This window comes from Trichomycterus rosablanca, chromosome 4 (assembly GCF_030014385.1).
Source record: "Trichomycterus rosablanca isolate fTriRos1 chromosome 4, fTriRos1.hap1, whole genome shotgun sequence".
Taxonomy (NCBI): Eukaryota; Metazoa; Chordata; class Actinopteri; order Siluriformes; family Trichomycteridae; genus Trichomycterus; species Trichomycterus rosablanca.
This window is the reverse complement of record NC_085991.1, coordinates 42,822,088-42,841,812: the sequence shown is the minus strand read 5'-3', so window position 1 is coordinate 42,841,812 and position 19,725 is coordinate 42,822,088. Positions and strand designations below refer to the sequence as shown.

At 41.6% G+C, this 19,725-nt stretch overlaps 1 protein-coding gene across 1 annotated transcript; it reads left to right on the top strand.

Moving 5' to 3' along the window:
- The first annotated feature begins 455 nt into the window (after window positions 1–455).
- LOC134312412 (prostaglandin reductase 1-like) lies at window positions 456–17,785 on the top strand. The gene is made up of 9 exons (XM_062994338.1): window positions 456–550; window positions 9,767–9,890; window positions 9,992–10,037; window positions 11,808–11,867; window positions 12,132–12,299; window positions 13,681–13,954; window positions 14,968–15,073; window positions 15,650–15,768; window positions 15,898–17,785. Exons 2-9 carry the CDS (start codon window positions 9,785–9,787, stop codon window positions 16,006–16,008), a joined length of 990 nt encoding a protein of 329 aa, XP_062850408.1. The 5' UTR covers window positions 456–550; window positions 9,767–9,784; the 3' UTR covers window positions 16,009–17,785.
- The last annotated feature ends 1,940 nt before the right edge of the window (window positions 17,786–19,725 follow it).

Sequence of the window (19,725 nt, the reverse complement as noted above, 5' to 3'; positions counted from 1 at the left end):
TATTATTATGAATCCTCAGGAAAGTGAAGGGAGATTATAGTTTATGTAAAAAACAAAACATAAAAAAACTTTAATCTCTGTACTGTATATTGTCTCTACTACTTAATGATATCGCATTATGTAATGTATGCTAATATAATGTACTGTGTGTTAACAAGAACGACCTATTAACAAGTCATTATAAACATCAATCTTCCACTTTATATACCAAATTGACATTAAAGCAGATGCAGTAAATGTAAACGCAGTTGAAAATACCCAGAAATTGTACAAATGTTTATTATTTGCCGTATAATATGTCATTCACTGCTGCCTGTCCCATATGAGAACATGACAGCGCCGGGTTTGTTTGGAACTATTGAGGGTTACATGAACCACGTGACCGCGTAGCGGCGAGATCAAGGAGTGTCGCAACTCTCTCTGTCTACGGCTCTGGCTTCAGCAAATAAAAGCGAGAGAAGCGGAACAGGTTCGTCAGAGAAGACGCAGCGCTCTGTGTGTGGGTTAAAGTTTCTTCAGCAGATTCGCTTTGTACAGGCTATTATAACAGGTACCTTAATAACTACAATGTGTTATTATATCGTACATGCGACTAACGCACTAAACATTTTTAAACAATCTAGGCATTTACTGTATGAAAAGGTTGTGGCAATCTACTGTATTGTTTAGTTGCTCATTGATAAGTCATAAACATTTGCGTTATTCTACAGTGAACAGTCTTCCGTACAGTCTAAATGATTCACTTTTTTTTGTTAATGCTTTTTTTTTATGTAAAATATATTTAGATCTTCAGCACTTAGCAGACGCCTTTATCAAAAGGGACTTCTGCCAAGTTCACACTGTCACGGAGAGTGAAAAATGTGTCTGTTTATTTAAGTGCCTACTGCGCATGCGGGATAGACCTAAGTTACGTTTGGGGAGCAGTAGAAGCTCCCGATGTATATTCAATAAAGATTGGGGCTGTGTTAACAAAATGCCTGAGGATTTGGAGTGATTAATTATAGCGGTGAACGCCACATGGTGTCAGAAGAAAAACTTATAACGCTAGTGAGCTGGAGACGAAGTTGGACGTGTGTGAAGTTGGAGACCGACGCGCGGATTGCAATGGCGAAGTTTATACCGCCGGAGCAGTTTGATTTCTCCAAGCCAGAAGCATGGCCGGACTGGAAACAGAGATTTGCCAGGTATCGAATAGCTTCACGGCTTACGGAGGACGAGGAAACAGTGCAGGTGAATGCTCTGATTTATTCAATGGGAGCGGAGGCCGAGCACATATTCAAGTCGTTCACGTTTGGTAGCGCGGGAGACGGCGATAAATACGCCGAGGTCATGGCCAAATTTGACGAACATTTTATCCCGAAACGCAACGTTATCTTTGAGCGTGCAAAGTTTCACTCAAGAGTTCAAAGAGTTTGGGGCACAAAAAGACGAGCAGATGCGAGACCGCTTAGTGATTGGCATCCGTGACAGGCAAGTTTCACAAAAACTGCAAATGAAAAGTGATCTAACGCTGCGGACTGCCATTGAAATGGCCAGGCATTGTGAGCTAATAAAATCACAGAACACAGAAGGTGGGAAAGGCCCGGAGCATGTGGATAACATAAAATCAGTCAGAAAGACAGAACAAAAAAGAACAAGCATGTCGGCTAAAATAAACAAAAAGACAATAAGAGGAGCATGCACAAGATGTGGGCGAAATCATGCTGACAGGGAGCAGTGTCCTGCAAAAGGAAAAAAATGCCTGAAGTGTAACAAAACTGGACACTTTGCTTCAGTGTGTTATTCAAAGACAGCTGTGCGGGAGATAACTGAAGCTGATGAGGATGACACTATGTTCTTAGGATCAGTTGAGCTAAAACAAAGCAAAGATGCATTGTTAGCAGAAGATGAGCCACCTTGGCGTACCACTTTAACTTTAGGGGATACGCCAGTCTCATTCAAAATAGACTCCGGCGCCGACACTTCAGTAATGTCCGAGGCCACCTATGAAACATTACGGAGCAAGCCCAAACTCAGTGCTGTAAAGAACACTATACAGAGTCCTGGTGGCGTCGTGGCCACAAGAGGGCAGTTTTTAGCCAAAATTAAAGCTCGTGTCAATGGCCAACTCCAAAACTGCTGCTTTCGGGTAGTAGTGGTTAAGACCAATGGAGAAAACCTCCTTAGCCGAACAGTGGCAACAAAACTGGGCTTAATTAAGCGCATTGATGAGATCAGTACATTTAGTGGCCTGGGCACATTAAAAGGAGAACCAGTGAAAATCACTCTGAAAGATGGTGCACAGCCATACAGTATAGCTACGCCACGTCGGGTTCCCATCCCCCTACTCCCCAAAGTTGAAGAGGAGCTAAAGAGAATGGAGGCAATGGGCATAATAGAGGAAGTGACTGAGCCAACTGAATGGTGCGCGCCCATGGTACCAGTAATGAAAAAGAATGGAAAAATAAGAGTTTGCGTGGATTTGAAAAGACTTAACGAGAATGTGAAACGTGAGAAGTTCATTTTGCCTACCTTGGATGATATATTGCCCAAGCTAGCAAAGGGTACTGTGTTCTCCAGCTTGGATGCCGAGAGCGGATTTTGGCAAATCCCTCTAGAAGAAAACAGTGCTCGTCTGACCACCTTTATTACACCCCTAGGAAGGTACTGTTTCAAGAGGCTGCCCTTTGGTATCACCTCGGCTCCTGAAATTTTTCAAAGGAAGATGTCGGAGCTGCTGCGTGGGCATGACGGGACAGTCGTCTTTATGGACGATATTTTAGTGACTGGAGAAACGCAGGAAATTCACGACCAGAGACTAAAGCAGGTCATGGAGACCATAAAAGCTGCAGGCCTGAGGCTCAACAAAGATAAATGTCGGCTCAGTCAGCCAGAACTGAACTTTCTAGGACAGGTTGTGACCAAAGATGGTATAACCCCCAACCCAGAGAGGGTTAAAGCCATAACAGCAATGGAACCACCCCAGAACGTGAGTGAGTTGAGACGGCTGCTTGGAATGGTGAACTACATTGGGCGTTATTTACCAAACCTCTCCACCGTGCTGCAACCGCTCAATGAACTGCTCAAGTCTGAGCGTGATTGGTGTTGGGGACCTCTGCAAGATAGAGCATTCACAGAAGTGAAACAGCTCATTTCGTCAGCACCCGTCTTAGGGTTCTTTGATCCAGCAAAGCCAACTGTCGTTAGCGCAGATGCTAGCAGTTATGGGCTTGGAAAAGTACTCTTGCAGAGCCATGATGGAGCACTGAAGCCTGTTGCGTTTTGCTCGCGTACTTTGACTGAAGCCGAAAAGAGATACGCGCAGATTGAAAAAGAGTGCCTCGCAGGAGTGTGGGCCTCTGAGCGTTTCTACCAGTATCTTTGTGGTTTAGAGAGTTACAGGCTGCTCACAGACCACAAGCCACTGGTAACTCTCATCAACTCAAAAGACCTTGACACCACACCTATACGATGTCAGCGCCTGCTCATCAGGTTAATGAAGTTTAATCCAGTCGCAGAATATGTTCCCGGCAAACACCTAGTCGTCGCCGATGCCCTGTCTAGGCAACCCTTGGGAGACACCGCTCCAGCTGACCTAGAAGCAGAGGTGAAAGCATACGTGGATTCAGTGGAGGATGACCACAGAGTAAGGAAGCCAACCATTGAACAGATAAAAGACGAAACAAGAAAAGATGGTGAACTCCAGTGTGCCCTCAAGGATGTCCACAATGGATGGCCGGAACACCTGAAGAGCATCGCTGTGCAAGCGCACGCATACTTCAAAGATCGTGGTTCACTCAGTGAGGCCAATGGATTGCTGCGACGTGGCAAACAAATAGTGATCCCTAAAAGTATGCGAGAACATATGTTGCAGAAGATTCATGAGGGCCATCAAGGCCTTACCAAGTGCCGAGAGCGATATAGGGGTGCTGTGTGGTGGCCTGGCATCGCTGGAAAGGTGAAAAATCTTGTGTTGTCATGTGAACATTGCAAAATCCACAGGCCAAGCCAGCACAGAGAACCATTGATTACCACACCGTTGCCAGATCTCCCATGGCAAAAGCTAGCTGCTGACCTGTGTGAACACAAAGGTCATCATTACTTAATTGTGATAGACTACTTCTCCAGATGGCTCGAGATTTTAAATCTGCCAAAGACAAACTCGGACACTGTCATACAGAAGCTGAAAAGCATCTTCACACGCTTTGGAACTCCAGAGGAGCTTATGACAGATAACGGCCCTCAATTCTCAGCCGATCAGTTCAGACGTTTCGCAGCTGAGTACGACTTTCAACACGTCACGTCAAGCCCTCATTTTCCCCAGTCAAACGGCGCGGCTGAACGAGCTGTAAAGACTGCAAAGTGGATCTTAAAGCAAGCCGACCCTCACCTAGCTCTTCTGAGTTATCGCTCAACCCCAACAGAGCCAACGAGGGAAAGCCCCGCCAAGTTGTTGATGGGTCGAGAAATTCGCACAACGCTCCCAGTTCTGAAAGAGAGACTGCAGCCAATGTGGCCTAATCTAGAGACTGTTAGAGCAAATGATGCGAAAGCAAAACTGAGCTACAAAAAGTACTACAACCGCAGGTACTCTACCCAACCTCTTCCACCACTGACCATAGGTGATAAAGTTAGACTAAAGATTGATGGGGAAAAGGCTTGGACAACTACAGCGACTGTGCAACGCCGGGAAACTGCGCCACGCTCTTTTACACTGGAGACTGAGCGAGGCGACACACCCCGGAGGAACCGGCGCCACATCCAGCTGGTGAACCAGGAGTCGTCCTCACCTCCAAAGATGGAAACTTCTCCACCGAACGATCAGCATGTGCAGAGTGAGCCAGCAAGGCAGGACTTTAGCGCCACTAGAGCTTATGTTCCTGCTGATACCCCTGGACCCCCTCAACTCTCTGCTCAAGTCGTCACCAGGTTTGGGAGGACTGTTAAACCTAACCCCAAGTATGCTAGTTAGATGAGATGGTGGACTTAAAGGGCAGAATAACCCCTGTCCCATCTCAAGGGATTGTGGTAGTCCACCCACACCCTTAGTCAGTTACTTGTTTGTGTGTTAAAAAAAAAAAAGAATACATTGTAAGGTATGGAAAAGACACACTGGGACAGTTTTTTTTTGTGTTGTTGCTCGACACGTCGTAGATTCTGTTCGACGAGTAATACCTAAAGGACGCAGGTAGTGTTTGGACTTTAAAGGGTTGATGTTGTTTTGTATACCCATACTAACCAAAAAAAAAAAAAAAAGGGGGGGAGATGTCACGGAGAGTGAAAAATGTGTCTGTTTATTTAAGTGCCTACTGCGCATGCGGGATAGACCTAAGTTACGTTTGGGGAGCAGTAGAAGCTCCCGATGTATATTCAATAAAGATTGGGGCTGTGTTAACAAAATGCCTGAGGATTTGGAGTGATTAATTATAGCGGTGAACGCCACACACACTACACGACTTTCCAAGTCCTCAGTTTGCTGTACAGTTCACACTACACAGCTGGATCTCTTGTAAACGGGAGTCTTTCAAGTCGGTGTGGCTTTCACACTACACGACTGATATACAGTATATACATACTGGTGCTGGTCATAAAATTAGAATATCATGAAAAAGTTGATTTATTTCAGTAATTCCATTCAAAAAGTGAAACTTGTATATTATATTAATTCATTACACACAGACTGATATATTTCAAATGTTTATTTCTTTTAATGTTGATGATTATAACTGACAACTAAAGAAAATCCCAAATTCAGTATCTCAGAAAATTAGAATATTGTGACAAGGTACAATATTGAAGACACCTGGTGCCACACACCTGGTGCCACACTCTAATCAGCTAATTAACTCAAAAAGGCCTTTAAATGGTCTCTCAGTCTAGTTCTGTAGGCTACACAATAATGGGGAAGACCGCTGACTTGACAGTTGTCCAAAAGACGAGCATTGACACCTTGCACAAGGAGGGCAAGACACAAAAGGTCATTGCTAAAGAGGCTGGCTGTTCACAGAGCTCTGTGTCCAAGCACATTAATAGAGAGGTGAAGGGAAGGAAAAGATGTGGTAGAAAAAAGTGTACAAGCAATAGGGATAACCGCACCCTGGAGAGGATTGTGAAACAAAACCCATTCAAAAATGTGGGGGAGATTCACAAAGAGTGGACTGCAGCTGGAGTCAGTGCTTCAAGAACCACCACGCACCAAAGTTATGTTCTCTGATGAAAGTACATTTTGCATTACCTTTGAAAATCAAGGTCCCAGAGTCTGGAGGAAGAGAGGAGAGGCACAGAATCCACGTTGCTTGAGGTCCAGTGTAAAGTTTCCACAGTCAGTGATGGTTTGGAGTGCCATGTCATCTGCTGGTGTTGGTCCACTGTGTTTTCTGAGGTCCAAGGTCAACGCAGCCGTCTACCAGGAAGTTTTAGAGCACTTCATGCTTCCTGCTGCTGACCAACTTTATGGAAATGCAGATTTCGTTTTCCAACAGGACTTGGCACCTGCACACAGTGCCAAAGCTACCAGTACCTGGTTTAAGGACCATGGTATCACTGTTCTTAATTGGCCAGCAAACTCACCAGACCTTAACCCCATAGAAAATCTATGGGGTATTGTGAAGAGGAAGATGCGATACGCCAGACCCAACAATTCAGAAGAGCTGAAGGCCACTATCAGAGCAACCTGGGCTCTCATAACACCTGAGCAGTGCCACAGACTGATGGACTCCATGCCACGCCGCATTGCTGCAGTAATCCAGGCAAAAGGAGCCCCAACTAAGTATTGAGTGCTGTACATGCTCATACTTTTCATCTTCATACTTTTCAGTTGGCCAACATTTCTAAAAATCCTTTTTTTGTATTGGTCTTAAGTAATATTCTAATTTTCTGAGATACTGAATTTGGGGTTTTCATTAGTTGTCAGTTATAATCATCAACATTAAAAGAAATAAACATTTGAAATATGTCTGTGTGTAATGAATGAATATAATATACTGAATGAATATAATGAATATATAATATAAAAGTTTCACTTTTTGAATGGAATTACTGAAATAAATCAACTTTTTCATGATATTCTAATTTTATGACCAGCACCAGTGTATATATATAACAAAAATATTGTAATAAAATAATAAGACCTGGCGAGTGCAGCCAATGGGGGGCAGTGAGGTGGGGGGTTTGGTTCATGTCGTGGAGGGCACCCTGCTACACCATCTATCACCAACTGGGATCGCAGACTTGCTTCTCTGCTCTCCCAAACTACGTTTTGTTACGAAAACAAATGCAAGAAGTGACGAAAAGGTTTAATGATACCACGTCCAAAAATGCACGTCAACAAGTAGCGAGGGATCAAAGTTTGTGTGCTGATGTGCAGCGTAAAATCAAGGAGAAAAATAAATGAATCTGAGTGGATTTGGCAACGCGAACAGCATGGATTGTTTTATAGTGAGTTTGCAATGCAGTGTTGGTGTTATGTTTTGTAGAGAACGATAAGGTCAGAAATACTGCAAAACTTGTGTATGACGATGTATTCTGATATCAACTATATTATGCTCCTGTCCCACCTTTTTACAACTTCTCCCTTCACACCGTATCTTGCGTTCTCATTGGCTGTTCGACTTAGCACTCGTTGCCAGCTGTGCGACTCAGATCCAGATATTTAACATGCTAGATATCTCTCTTCGAGCGCTCGGCGAGCCGCTCAGATCGAGTTGTTGAGTAGTTCACACATAGAGAGAACGCCGAGTTGCAATCTAGCGCCGACCCGCCGGCGAGCGAAAATCAGGTCAAAGATCGCGTAGTGTGAACTAGGCATTACAGTACCGTGAGCGTCTACATCTTGAGCAATTGAGGATTAAGGGCCTTGCTCAAGGGCCCAACAGCAGCAACGTGGCAGTGGTGCGGCTTGAACGAGTGACCTTTTGATTACAAATAAAGCACCTTAACCGCTAGGCTACAACAACCAACCGGCTTCCAGTGCAGTTAATCTCTTCAGATACGCACACATAATGTCCCAACCTTGTGCGTATAAATTTTAAACAAAATGTACGTATAGGCACAAATATGTCAAAAATAATAACATTAATTGATATTAAAAAGTCAATGTGTAAAAGTTACACAAAAATCACTAAGGACAACATAAGTAAACAACAACTAAATCTGTACTGTACTATAGCTACACTGCACAGAAATTGATCGCTTTGATTTGTGTTTGAATATAACATTAATACTTGTGTTTCTCTGAAGAAGAAAGTGCCTAGCCAATCTTTTCACCTGATTTTCAGTAGAAAGTTTTAAAATATCTCTTAAAGGGATCCTCAAAACATTGGAATATTTACCTAAATGAATGGGTCAAGAGTAAAGCTATCTGTTTAGGTCATTTCTGCAAAAAAAATATTGTTATAATTATGTTTGTGATGACTCTCTTCAATTTAACTGTATAGAAAGCTCTGACCTTATGATATAAGACTTAATGAATGGTCTACTGCATTGAATCTTGTGAGGTATCATACCCTGTAATCTATGCCACCAATGGCATGCAAATCAATAGAAGTAGGTCACAGCTAGGACATAAATCTACATTTGTCTTGGTGGTGTGCTCATAATACGGAGCTGTATGAAACTTTGACCTGTAATTCATTTACGTTGCATGGTAGCATAATGTGAAATGTCATCTTATCCATCTCCACACTTTATTGCCAAAAGTATTCACTCACCCATCGAAATAATTGAATTCAGGTGTTCCAATCACTTCCATGGCCACAGGTGTATAAAAGCAAGCACCTAGGCATGCAGACTGCTTCTACAAACATCAGTGAAAGAATGGGTCGCTCTCAGGAGCTCAGTGAATTCCGGCATGGTACCGTGATAGGATGCCACCAGTGCAACAAGTCCAGTCGTGAAATTTCCTCACTACTAAATATTCTACAGTGAACTGTCAGTGGTATTATAACAAAGTGGAAGCGATTGGGAACGACAGCAACTCAGCCACGAAGTGGTAGGCCACGTAAAATGACAGAGCGGGGTCAGCAGATGCTGATGCGCATAGTGCGCAGAGGTCGCCAAGATGGCTCAAAGCTCTATCTGTTGTTTATTTTTGCAAAAAATATTGTTATAGTTATAATAATATTTAAAACCTAATAATACAATTTAACTGTATAGAAAGCTCTGACCTTATGATATAAGACTTGATGAATAGTCCACTGCATTGAATCTTGTGAAGTATCTTGGCCTGTAATCTATGCCACCAATGGCATGCAAATCAATGGAAGTAGGTCACAGGTAGGACATAAAGCTACATTTGTCTTGGTGGTGTGCTCATAATACAGAACTGTATGTAACTTTGTGACCTGTAATTAATTTATGTTTCATGGTACCATAATGTGAAATGTCACCTTATCCAATTTGTAAATGATTAACCCTATTACAACACTGAATAATACCATTAGTATTTTGATTCATTTATGCAAGCAAGTTATACAAAACACCCAAGGCACAGTTGACAGGTTTTTGTTCACATTTTTCTGTTTTGTCAAATTCTTAATAGCATAAATGTCTGGATTAATTCAGAAAGTATGCCACTAAATATCTAATACAGATGCTTATCCAACATTCTGGGCCTGCATCCAGGCATCGCTGTACCACTAGTTAATGCAGAATCTACAGTATTTCAATACAAATGCATTAAAATAAAGATTGTTGAGTAACCTAGATAATGTGCCATTGCTGTTCATAATTTTTTTTGCTGTAGACAGTATGTGCCAATGTAGTTACACAAATTCTTTACTATCCCTAGTTGCACCAAACAAAAAACATGGTTCAAGCCAAGACGTGGATCCTTAAGCAGCATTTTGAGGGTTTTCCCAAAGACAGTGATTTTGAGCTAAAGTTGGAGCAGCTCCCAGAACCCAAGGATGGAGGTCAGTGCATGAACAATATATACACAACACCCTAATATTCTATTAGCTGTTAATGTCATCTCTATTATTCCTGTATTATTCATTATGGATAACTGTTGCAGAAGTGCTTGTGGAAGCTGTGTTCCTAAGTGTGGATCCCTACATGCGGTAAGTTTGTAGAGAATATGATTTCAGGATGAATTAGAGTAGCCTCCATTAAGCACAATTTTACATACACTTGTAAGGCATCTGTACATTGTGGCAGTATTGGAATGTTTAGTTTTTATTCCTGTAGATGTTCTGTTTTACAATGATTAATTTATCAGACCATTTGCTTTTTAAAAGTTACAGTTTATGTTATGAGTTCATTTGTATTTGACTAGTAATCAGTCAAAAATAAACATACAGCTTACTGTCTGGTTATTAGTTGTTTTTCGCAAGCTTCTAGCACACCATTGGTTGAATGTTTGACCACTCTAATTATCAGAATGTTAGATTTCCAAATATGATATTTCTGACATGGACTTTACTTTCCAGTACAGTCCATATGTGACTGCCATGGCATACAGTTCCCTTACAAGTGTAGGTAATCCTGATCTCATTTATGCTTGATGTACATTTTAACTTGATGAAATCTGTTATTATTGTGCAGTAGTAATAGAGCTATCATACAGTGATCAGCCATAACCATCTGTAGTCCATCTGTTTCTCTGCATGCTTTGTTAGCCCCCTTTCATGTTGTTCTTCAATGGCCAGGACTCTCCCAGGACCACCACAGAGCAGGTATTATTTAGGTGGTGGATCATTCTCAGCACTGCAGTGACACTGACATGGTGGTGGTGTGTTAGTGTGTGTTGTGCTGGTATGAGTGGATCAGACACAGCAGCGCTGCTGGAGTTTTTAAAAACTGTGTCCACTCACTGTCCACTCTATTAGACACTCCTACCTAGTTAGTTTACCTTGTTGATGTAAAGTCAGAGACGATCGCTAATCTATTGCTGCTGTTTGAGTTGGTCATCTTCTAGACCTTCATCAGTGGTCACAGGACGCTGTTGGCTGGATATTTTTGGTTGGTGGACTATTCTCAGTCCAGCAGTAACAGTGAGGTGTTTAAAAACTCCAGCAGCTCTGCTGTGTTTGATCCACTCATACCAGCACAACACACACTAACACACCACCACCATGTCAGTGTCACTGCAGTGCTGAGAATGACCCACCATCCAAATAATATCTTAGTCCTGACCATTGAAGAACAGCATGAAAGGGGGCTAACAAAGCATGCAGAGAAACAGATGGACTACAGTCAGTAATTGTAGAACTACAAAGTGCTTCTATATGGTAAGTGGAGCTGATAAAATGGACAGTGAGTGTAGAAACAAGGAGGTGGTTTTAATGTTATGGTTGATCGGTGTAAATCGGTGTGAATTTAACATTAACCAATTTACAGAAATGTGGCGCAGCGGTAAAGCACACGCTGTTCACCAGAGCTGAGATCTCAAATACATCGTATTGAATCTCGGCTCTGCCTGCCGTCTGAGGCTGAGCGGCCACATGAACAACGATTGGCCTGTTGTTCAGATAGGGGCGGGATTAAGCCTAATGGGGACTCTCTCTCAGACTAGTGTGATTACGAGGAGGAGTGTGGTAGAGGGTGTGGCTCTCCGTACACAGTGCTGTACTGCACTGCACTAGTCAAGTGTAGGTGATGAGATTTTCGATTGCTGTGCACACGTCTGAGGGGGCGTGGAGCAGCCTCGTCCTCCCCAATCAGGAGCAGGGCAGCAGCATTAGTGAGAGGATGATTGATGGGCAGAAATTGGATGTGGGAGAAAAAAGGGAAAAGGGGGGGGGGATGTATTTTGTGCTTCTGCTCATTACTAGCTAACGTGTAAACACAGGTACTGTTATTAGCTTTTTTGTCTTTCTTTTTCTGCCCAGACCTTATAGTCGTGTGAGGATGCAAGCAGGAGACGTGATGATCGGCACGCAGGTGGCAAAGTAAAAAAACATAATATCATTACAGTTTACTGAAATGGATTGAGTTGTTTACAAATGTTCTTTCTGTAAATCAAGTAATCGCCTCATGATGAGGCAGGGTTTACTGCCTTCTGTGTACTGTGCATGGAAATAGTTAACATTCTGGAGAACTGTGCAGTCATGTAGCTGTTGCTGCTGTGCTTTTTAGAAACCTTACTGGTGTGTAAACTTACATTGCTTTTTCCTTACTGTGTGATCATAATGAAGCATTTGTGTTTTCTCCAGAGTGACTGAGAGTAAAAACCCAGCATTTCCAGTGGGGTGTCATGTGGTCGGACGATGTGGATGGAGGACTCACTCGATATCAGATGGAACTGGTTTGGTTCGTGTCCTGAACGACTGGCCCCAAGATGTTTCTCTTTCTCTAGCTCTTGGAGGCATCGGAATGCCTGGGTACTTTTTTATGAAGGCTTTTTTGCCAGATAGAATGTATTGTTGTACAGGGTGTCCCAAAATGAACTGACATTTTAATTTTTTAATAAAACACATTTTTTATTTGAAAAAGTTTTTGCTTTATTTGAAAGTAAAGACATGGAGGTTATGTATGAAACAAAACATCTGACAAATGACCCCCTCGACCGTGGCAGCACATGTTCACTCTTTTGATGAAATTTTCCATGACACGTTGACATAATTGCTGAAAAATTTCAGCAGTGTTGTGTCGATTTCTTCTTTGAGGTCCTCAATGGATTGTGGTTTGTTGGTGTACACTTTATCCTTAAGATAACCCCAAAGAAAGAAGTGTAACGGCGTAAAGTCACATGATCTTGGCAGCCAATTCACGTCACCATTTTTAATGTGAATTTTTACCATTTCTACGCGTTGTTCGATTGTGTACCTTTTCATGATTTAACCTCAACGTTTACTAATGACAGCAATTTAAAAATCTTTAACTCAGGTTTTGCTCGAAAAAATGGCGGCAAATTTAAAATGTCAGTTCATTTTGGAACACCCTGTAGAATAATGTCTTTGATCCTCATAGTGTAGATTCATTACTGAATCAGAAATTAAAAGCATGCATCTACAACACCAAATCAGAAAAAAGTTGGGTCAGTATGGAAAATGCAAATAAAATAAAAATGCAGTGTTTCTTACATTTACTTTGACTTTTATTTGATTGCAGACAGGATGAACCTGAGATCTTTAATGTTTTGTTTGCTCAACTTCTTTCATTTATTAACAAACATCCTTTCCTGCATTTCAGGCCCGCAACACATTCCAAAAAAGTTGGTATGGGGGCAATTTAGGGCTAGTAATGAGGTGAAAAAACTAAATAATGATGCGATTTTAAACAGGTGATTGTAATCATGGTTTGGTACAAAAGCAGCATCCAGGAAAGGCTGAGTCTTTGATGAGCAAAGATGATCAGAGGATCTCCAGTTTATCAATAAATGTGTGAGAAAATGATTGAAATGTTTACAAACAATGAACCTCAAAGAAAGATTGGAAGGGATTTGCATATTTCTCCTTCACAGTGCATAATATCATTAAACCATTCAAGGAATCAGGAGTTTAAGTGCTTAAAGGCCAAGTCAAAGTAAATGTATGAAACTCTGTGGTTTTTTTTTATTATTATTATCATTTTCCATGCTGTCCCAACTGATTTGGGGTTGTATTTTGTCTAATATTGTCTTCACACTGAAGGAGTGTAACTGCAATATAGGAACTTTGTCTATTTTGTGCAGCTCTGGCAGAATTTACTATACCATAGTACAATCTACTACTGTTTCCAACAAACAGTCACATGCATCATTTTCTTTATCTTTCTCAACAGTTTGACGGCTATGTATGGTTTGGAAGAGGTGTTGGCTATTAAGCCGGGTGAGACGGTACTGGTGAACGCAGCAGCCGGTGCTGTAGGAAGCATCGTGGGTCAGATTGCAAAAATCAAAGGCTGTAAGGTGGTGGGTTCAGCAGGAAGCGATGCTAAAGTGGCTTATCTAAAAGAGCTGGGCTTTGACTATGCCTTCAACTACAAGACTGTGTCCTCTCTGGAGGAAGCGCTGAAGCAGGCATCACCCGATGGCTATGACTGCTACTTTGAGAATGTAAGGACGTTGATGAAAAGTAAACATTTATGCCAGAATTTTCAGCTAACTGGTTAATTTCAGGGATGTTACTTTCTGAACCTTCATCTTCCACATTTTTATACACAGATCAGCCATAACATTAAAACCACCTCCTTGTTTCTACTCACTGTCCATTTTATCAGCTCCACTTACCATATAGAAGCACTTTGTAGTGCTACAATTACTGACTGTAGTCCATCTGTTTCTCTGCATGCTTTGTTAGCCCCCTTTTATGCTGTTCCTCAATGGTCAGGACTCTCCCAGGACCACCACAGAGTAGGTATTATTTAGGTGGTGGATCATTCTCAGCAATGCAGTGACACTGACATGGTGGTGGTGTGTTAGTGTGTGTTGTGCTGGTATGAGTGGATCAGACACAGCAGCGCTGCTGGAGTTTTTAAATACCGTGTCCACTCACTGTCCACTCTATTAGACACTCCTACCTAGTTGGTTCACCTTGTAGATGTAAAGTCAGAGACGATCGCTCATCTATTGCTGCTGTTTGAGTTGGTCATCTTCTAGACCTTCATCAGTGGTCACAGGACGCTGCCTATGGGGCGCTGTTGGCTGGTTATATTTTTGGTTGGTGGACTCTTCTCAGTCCAGCAGTGACATTGAGGTGTTTAAAAACTCAAGCAGCACTGCTGTGTCTTATCCACTCATACCAGCACAACACACACTAACACACCACTCTGTAGTGGTCCTTGGAGAGTCCTGACCATTGAAGAACAGCATGAAAGGGGGCTAACAAAGCATGCAGAGAAACAGATGGACTACAGTCAGTAATTGTAGAACTACAAAGTGCTTCTATATGGTAAGTGGAGCTGATAAAATGGACAGTGAGTGTAGAAACAAGGAGGTGGTTTTAATGTTATGGCTGATCTGTGTATTTGTTGCTTCACTTTGAATGGTAATTGTATATCAAGGTAGAGATCTGCTGCCCTGATATTTGCATGTTCTCCCCGGCTAACATTTTAATGTATTTTAAACAGGTTGGTGGGCATTTCTCCACTGTTGCTCTTTCACAAATGAAAGATTTTGGGAGAATTGCTGTTTGTGGAGGAATTTCCCTGTACAATGACAAAGAACCTCAAACAGGTCAGTCTGTCCACAGAAAAATCTCTCTCCATCTCTAAACTTAAACCTTATATAACAATTTAGTCAAGTATATACCGGTCAATTAAATTTTTATTTTTAAATGTGCTCTAAAATGTAAGTCAGTCTACATTTGACACACTTCCGTCAATGTCATTTGTGTTGTTGACTGGTTTGATGGGCCAACAGCAATGGCCTATGAATAATGGCCTATGAATAATTCCCCCAGCTGTTTTGGTTGAAAGATTGCAACAGCATTTCGGTACAGGCTAGCGGGGCTGATTGGGGGTTAAACTGAAAGAATCGTATTTTAAATTGTCGCTTTGTACTTTGTCTCTGGCACCTTTGGGTGATTTAACTGTAAACAAACGGTGTTGGAGGGTTTTGACTGGTGTACAATGGTAAATGTACATATTTACAGTAAAGTTTAGTGTATATACAGTTTTAAGTTTCTCAAGTGGCTCAACATTGTGCTAAATTGTTTCATATGAGATAAACAATCAATACACAATGTAACAAATGGAAATTTATAGGCTTTTCGGCTCTTTTCCTGTGATGTTGAATCGTGATCTCCCACAGGTCCTTACCCTCACCTGCAGATGATCTTTAAACAGCTGAAGATGGAGGGCTTCCTGGTGTTGAGATGGGAGCATAAGAATGAGGACTCTCTAAGAAGAATGCTAACCTGGCTGCAGGAGGCAAGTAGCTTCTTCTGGATCATTTCCTCCTATAATGATTCACTTCCAGCTTTAGATAAGTGTTTACTGATAGAGAGCAGTTAATGAGCATGTAATGCTTTGTTGTCCAACCTTTTTCTCTTTCTGCAGGGAAAGCTGAAGTGTCAGGAGCATGTGACTGCTGGCTTTGAGAACATGCCTGCAGCCTTTATGGGGATGCTACAAGGAGAAAACACTGGAAAGGCCATTGTTAAAGTCTGAGTCATTTAACTGTGTCAAGTTGATTAAATAAGTAGTCTGGTACATAATTAATATAATCTTGGGGTTTTCTTTCGGTCTCTTTCTTTTTGCATAGTAAATATTTAAAGGTTTCTAGTGCATTAGAAAAATCATCTGAATACAATATACAATGTGTCGTCAGGATCTTAAAACATTTTAAATCCATAAAATTGTATGAGAATAAATATTAATTAGGCATGAATACACTGACTACATTTTCGGCATTTAGCAGACGCCTTTATCCAAAGCGTGGTACAGTACAGTTACAGTCTGAGCAATTCAGGGTTAAGGGCCTTGCTCAAGGACCCAACAGCAGCAACCTGGTAGTGGTGGGGCTTGAACCAGTGACCTTCTGGTTACTAGTCCAGTACCTTAACCACTAGGCTACGGCTTGACTAGGCATAACAATATGACCGGTAAAGTGAATAACACTGATTATCTCCATCACGGCACCTGTTAGTGGGTGGGATATATTAGGCAGCAAGTGAACATTTTATCCTCAAAGTTGATGTGTTAGAAGCAGGAAAAATGTGCGAGTGTAAGGATTTGAGCGAGTTTGACAAGGACCAAATGGCTAGACGACTGGGTCAGAGCATCTCCAAAACTGTAGCTCTTGTGGGGTGTTCCCGGTCTGCAGTGGTCAGTATCTATCAAAAGTGGTCCAAGGAAGGAACAGTGGTAAACCAGCGACGGTCATGGGCGGCCAAGGCTCATTGATGCATGTGAGGAGCGAAGGGTGGTCTGATCCAACAGACGAGCTACTGTAGCTCAAACTGCTGAAGAAGTTAATGCTGGTTCTGATAGAAAGGTGTCAGAATACACAGTGCATCGCAGTTTGTTGCGTATGGGGCTGCATAGCCGCAGACCAGTTAGTTAGGAAAGTGGTCATAATGTTATGCCTAATCGGTGTATATGCAATACTTAATAAAGCTTTACCACAACCATAAATGGAATCTTTTTTTAATTGGCTTTCACAGTTCAAACGTTTTCATTTTAATTTATAGTAGAATCAGAACGTTTACTCGACCCTTGACTTTTTGCCCACTATTACATTGTTGATTTGGGCACTCGGGTGGCACACTGGTAAAGTATGCTAGCTCACAACAGCTAATATTCAAAAATCTGGGGTTCGTATCTCAGCTGTGCTAATGACCGGTTGTGTTTCTGCGCCACTGCGATTGTTTGATATAATTTGGCATTTTGCCCAGCCAATCTATATTTTATCACCCATAATAAAGAGGTGAAAACATGTTTATGAAAATTAAAAACTGTTGCACTTCAGATTGCTCTACGTCAAAATCTCCTCCTACTATTTTTTATTTTTGTTGGGATGTCCAAAAGCTCATGGTCAAGTGTCATAGTCTAGATTTATGGGTGGAGATTAACTAATCTGAAACTTTTTGTAATTAGAATGGATGTAACTTGAATACAAAGCGGGTAGTACTGTCACCTTACAGCAAGAAGGTCCTGGGTTCAGTCCCCAGGTGGGGCGGTCTGGGTCGTTTCTGTGTGGAGTTTGCATGTTCTCCCCATGTCTGTGTGGGTTTTCTTCTGGGAGCTCTGGTTTTCTCCCACAGTGCAAAGACATGCAAGGGAGGTGAATTGGAGATACTAAATTGTCCATGACTGTGTTTAACACTAAGCTTTTGAACTGATGAACCTTGTGTAACAAATAACTACCGTGTCTGTCTTGAATGTAACCAAAGTGTGTAAAACATGACGTTAAAATCCTAATAAATAAATTTAAGTCAACTTCAAAGCAAGCCTATAAAAGTTTTTTATCTGAAAGTGCATTTTACTATCAGTGGAAAAGTCTCAGTTTGCTGAATCACTGTGACTTTATTAGATGTCGTAGTGCATGATTCAGACTATAACAGATCATTAATTACTTTGACATAGTTGAGGGTGCGTTTCTAAGCAAAAACACTAACAGAATGTTTACATTGGAATTGCACAAGCATGTATTGTCATTCTATACACTCCAAATTGTGCTTGGATGCATCATGTTTGCTTTAACCTTTGAGATACTTCTAGAATCTACTTCTGGAATCCACCTGTTGCAATTTAAACTCATTATACATTGTTTGAAAAGGCACATCTGGGTCTATAAGAGCCAACAATGACACTGTATGTTTGTTTTTATGCATTTGCTCCCCATTTTCTCCTGACTTTTTAGCGCATCCAATTGCCCGATTGCGTTATGCATCCTCTCCACTAATGCCGACCTGAGATTCGTTACGATGTATTCGAGATTCCAGCTCTGGTGGTGTGTGGTTTTACCGCTGTGCAACCTGACCGGCATAAATCAGTTGTTATTAATGGTGCTACTTAATGAGTTTTATTTATCTACTTAGGGGTCCAAGCACCAATGGTACTAAAACACTTGTTTTTGTTAGGATTTTTTTGTCTTCTCCTTGCTGATTTTCTGTCTCGTGCCCTGCAAAAAGCCTCAGAAATCATATAGCTTTGCCCACTTTGCTTTTGAGCTAATTTTCATAATATGCAAAATCACACAAATTTTTAAGTGTGTTCCAGTCTCTGGATTTTCACCTCATATATAGAGAATTTCAACGTTAATAATTATCAAAAAAGTTGAAATTTCTATAGTGTTGTTGCCAGATGCCAATCAAAACATGAGTGGTACAAGCCAAGCAAGGAGCACACATATACTGCTTTAAGTCAGAAGCTTTACGCTGACTGTAAAGGCAAATAGCGAAGGTTCATAAGCTATGGCAAAATATATGGTGTATCTGCAGTCCTAGGTGGCACTATAATATACCAGATAATGCTATGCAAACATACACTGATCAACCATAACATTAAAACCACCTTCTTGTTTCTACACTCACTGTCCATTTTATCAGCTCCACTTACCATATAGAAGCACTTTGTAGTTCTACAATTACTGACTGTAGTCCATCTGTTTCTCTGCATGCTTTGTTAGCCCCCTTTCATGCTGTTCTTCAATGGTCAGGACCCCCACAGGACCACCACAGAGCAGGTATTATTTGGGTGGTGGATCATTCTCAGCACTGCAGTGACACTGACATGGTGGTGGTGTGTTAGTGTGTGTTGTGCTGGTATGAGTGGATCAGAGACAGCAGCGCTGCTGGAGTTTTTAAATACCGTGTCCACTCACTGTCCACTCTATTAGACACTCCTACCTAGTTGATCCACCTTGTAGATGTGAAGTCAGAGACGATCGCTCATCTATTGCTGCTGTTTGAGTTGGTCATCTTTGAGATCTTCATCAGTGGTCACAGGACGCTGCCCACAGGGTGCTGTTGGCTGGATATATTTTTGGTTGGTGGACTCTTCTCAGTAACTTTTCTGTAGACAAAACACAAGACTGCAGTTTTAATAAACTGGCCAGATCATGGGATTGTCTATAGGCTAGTCAGTCTGCTAGCCAGCTTCCGATGCTGTGTGAGGAGTTTGGGAAAGACCCTTTTCTGAAATACACAACGTGAGGTCCATAAAAACACAGTTTGAAAAGGTTTGAGAGCGCAAACGTCAATTGCAAACTTCTTGTCCACTGTCAGTGCTTGACCTTAGAAGTGCTATTCTGATGGAATGTCCACATATTCCCACAGACAATATCCATAATTCTAAATTCCCGTCCTATTATTTTTGATTATTGTTGGGATGTCCTCATCGTCAAGTGTCCACTGATTTTTGGCCTAAAATAATAAAAAAGTC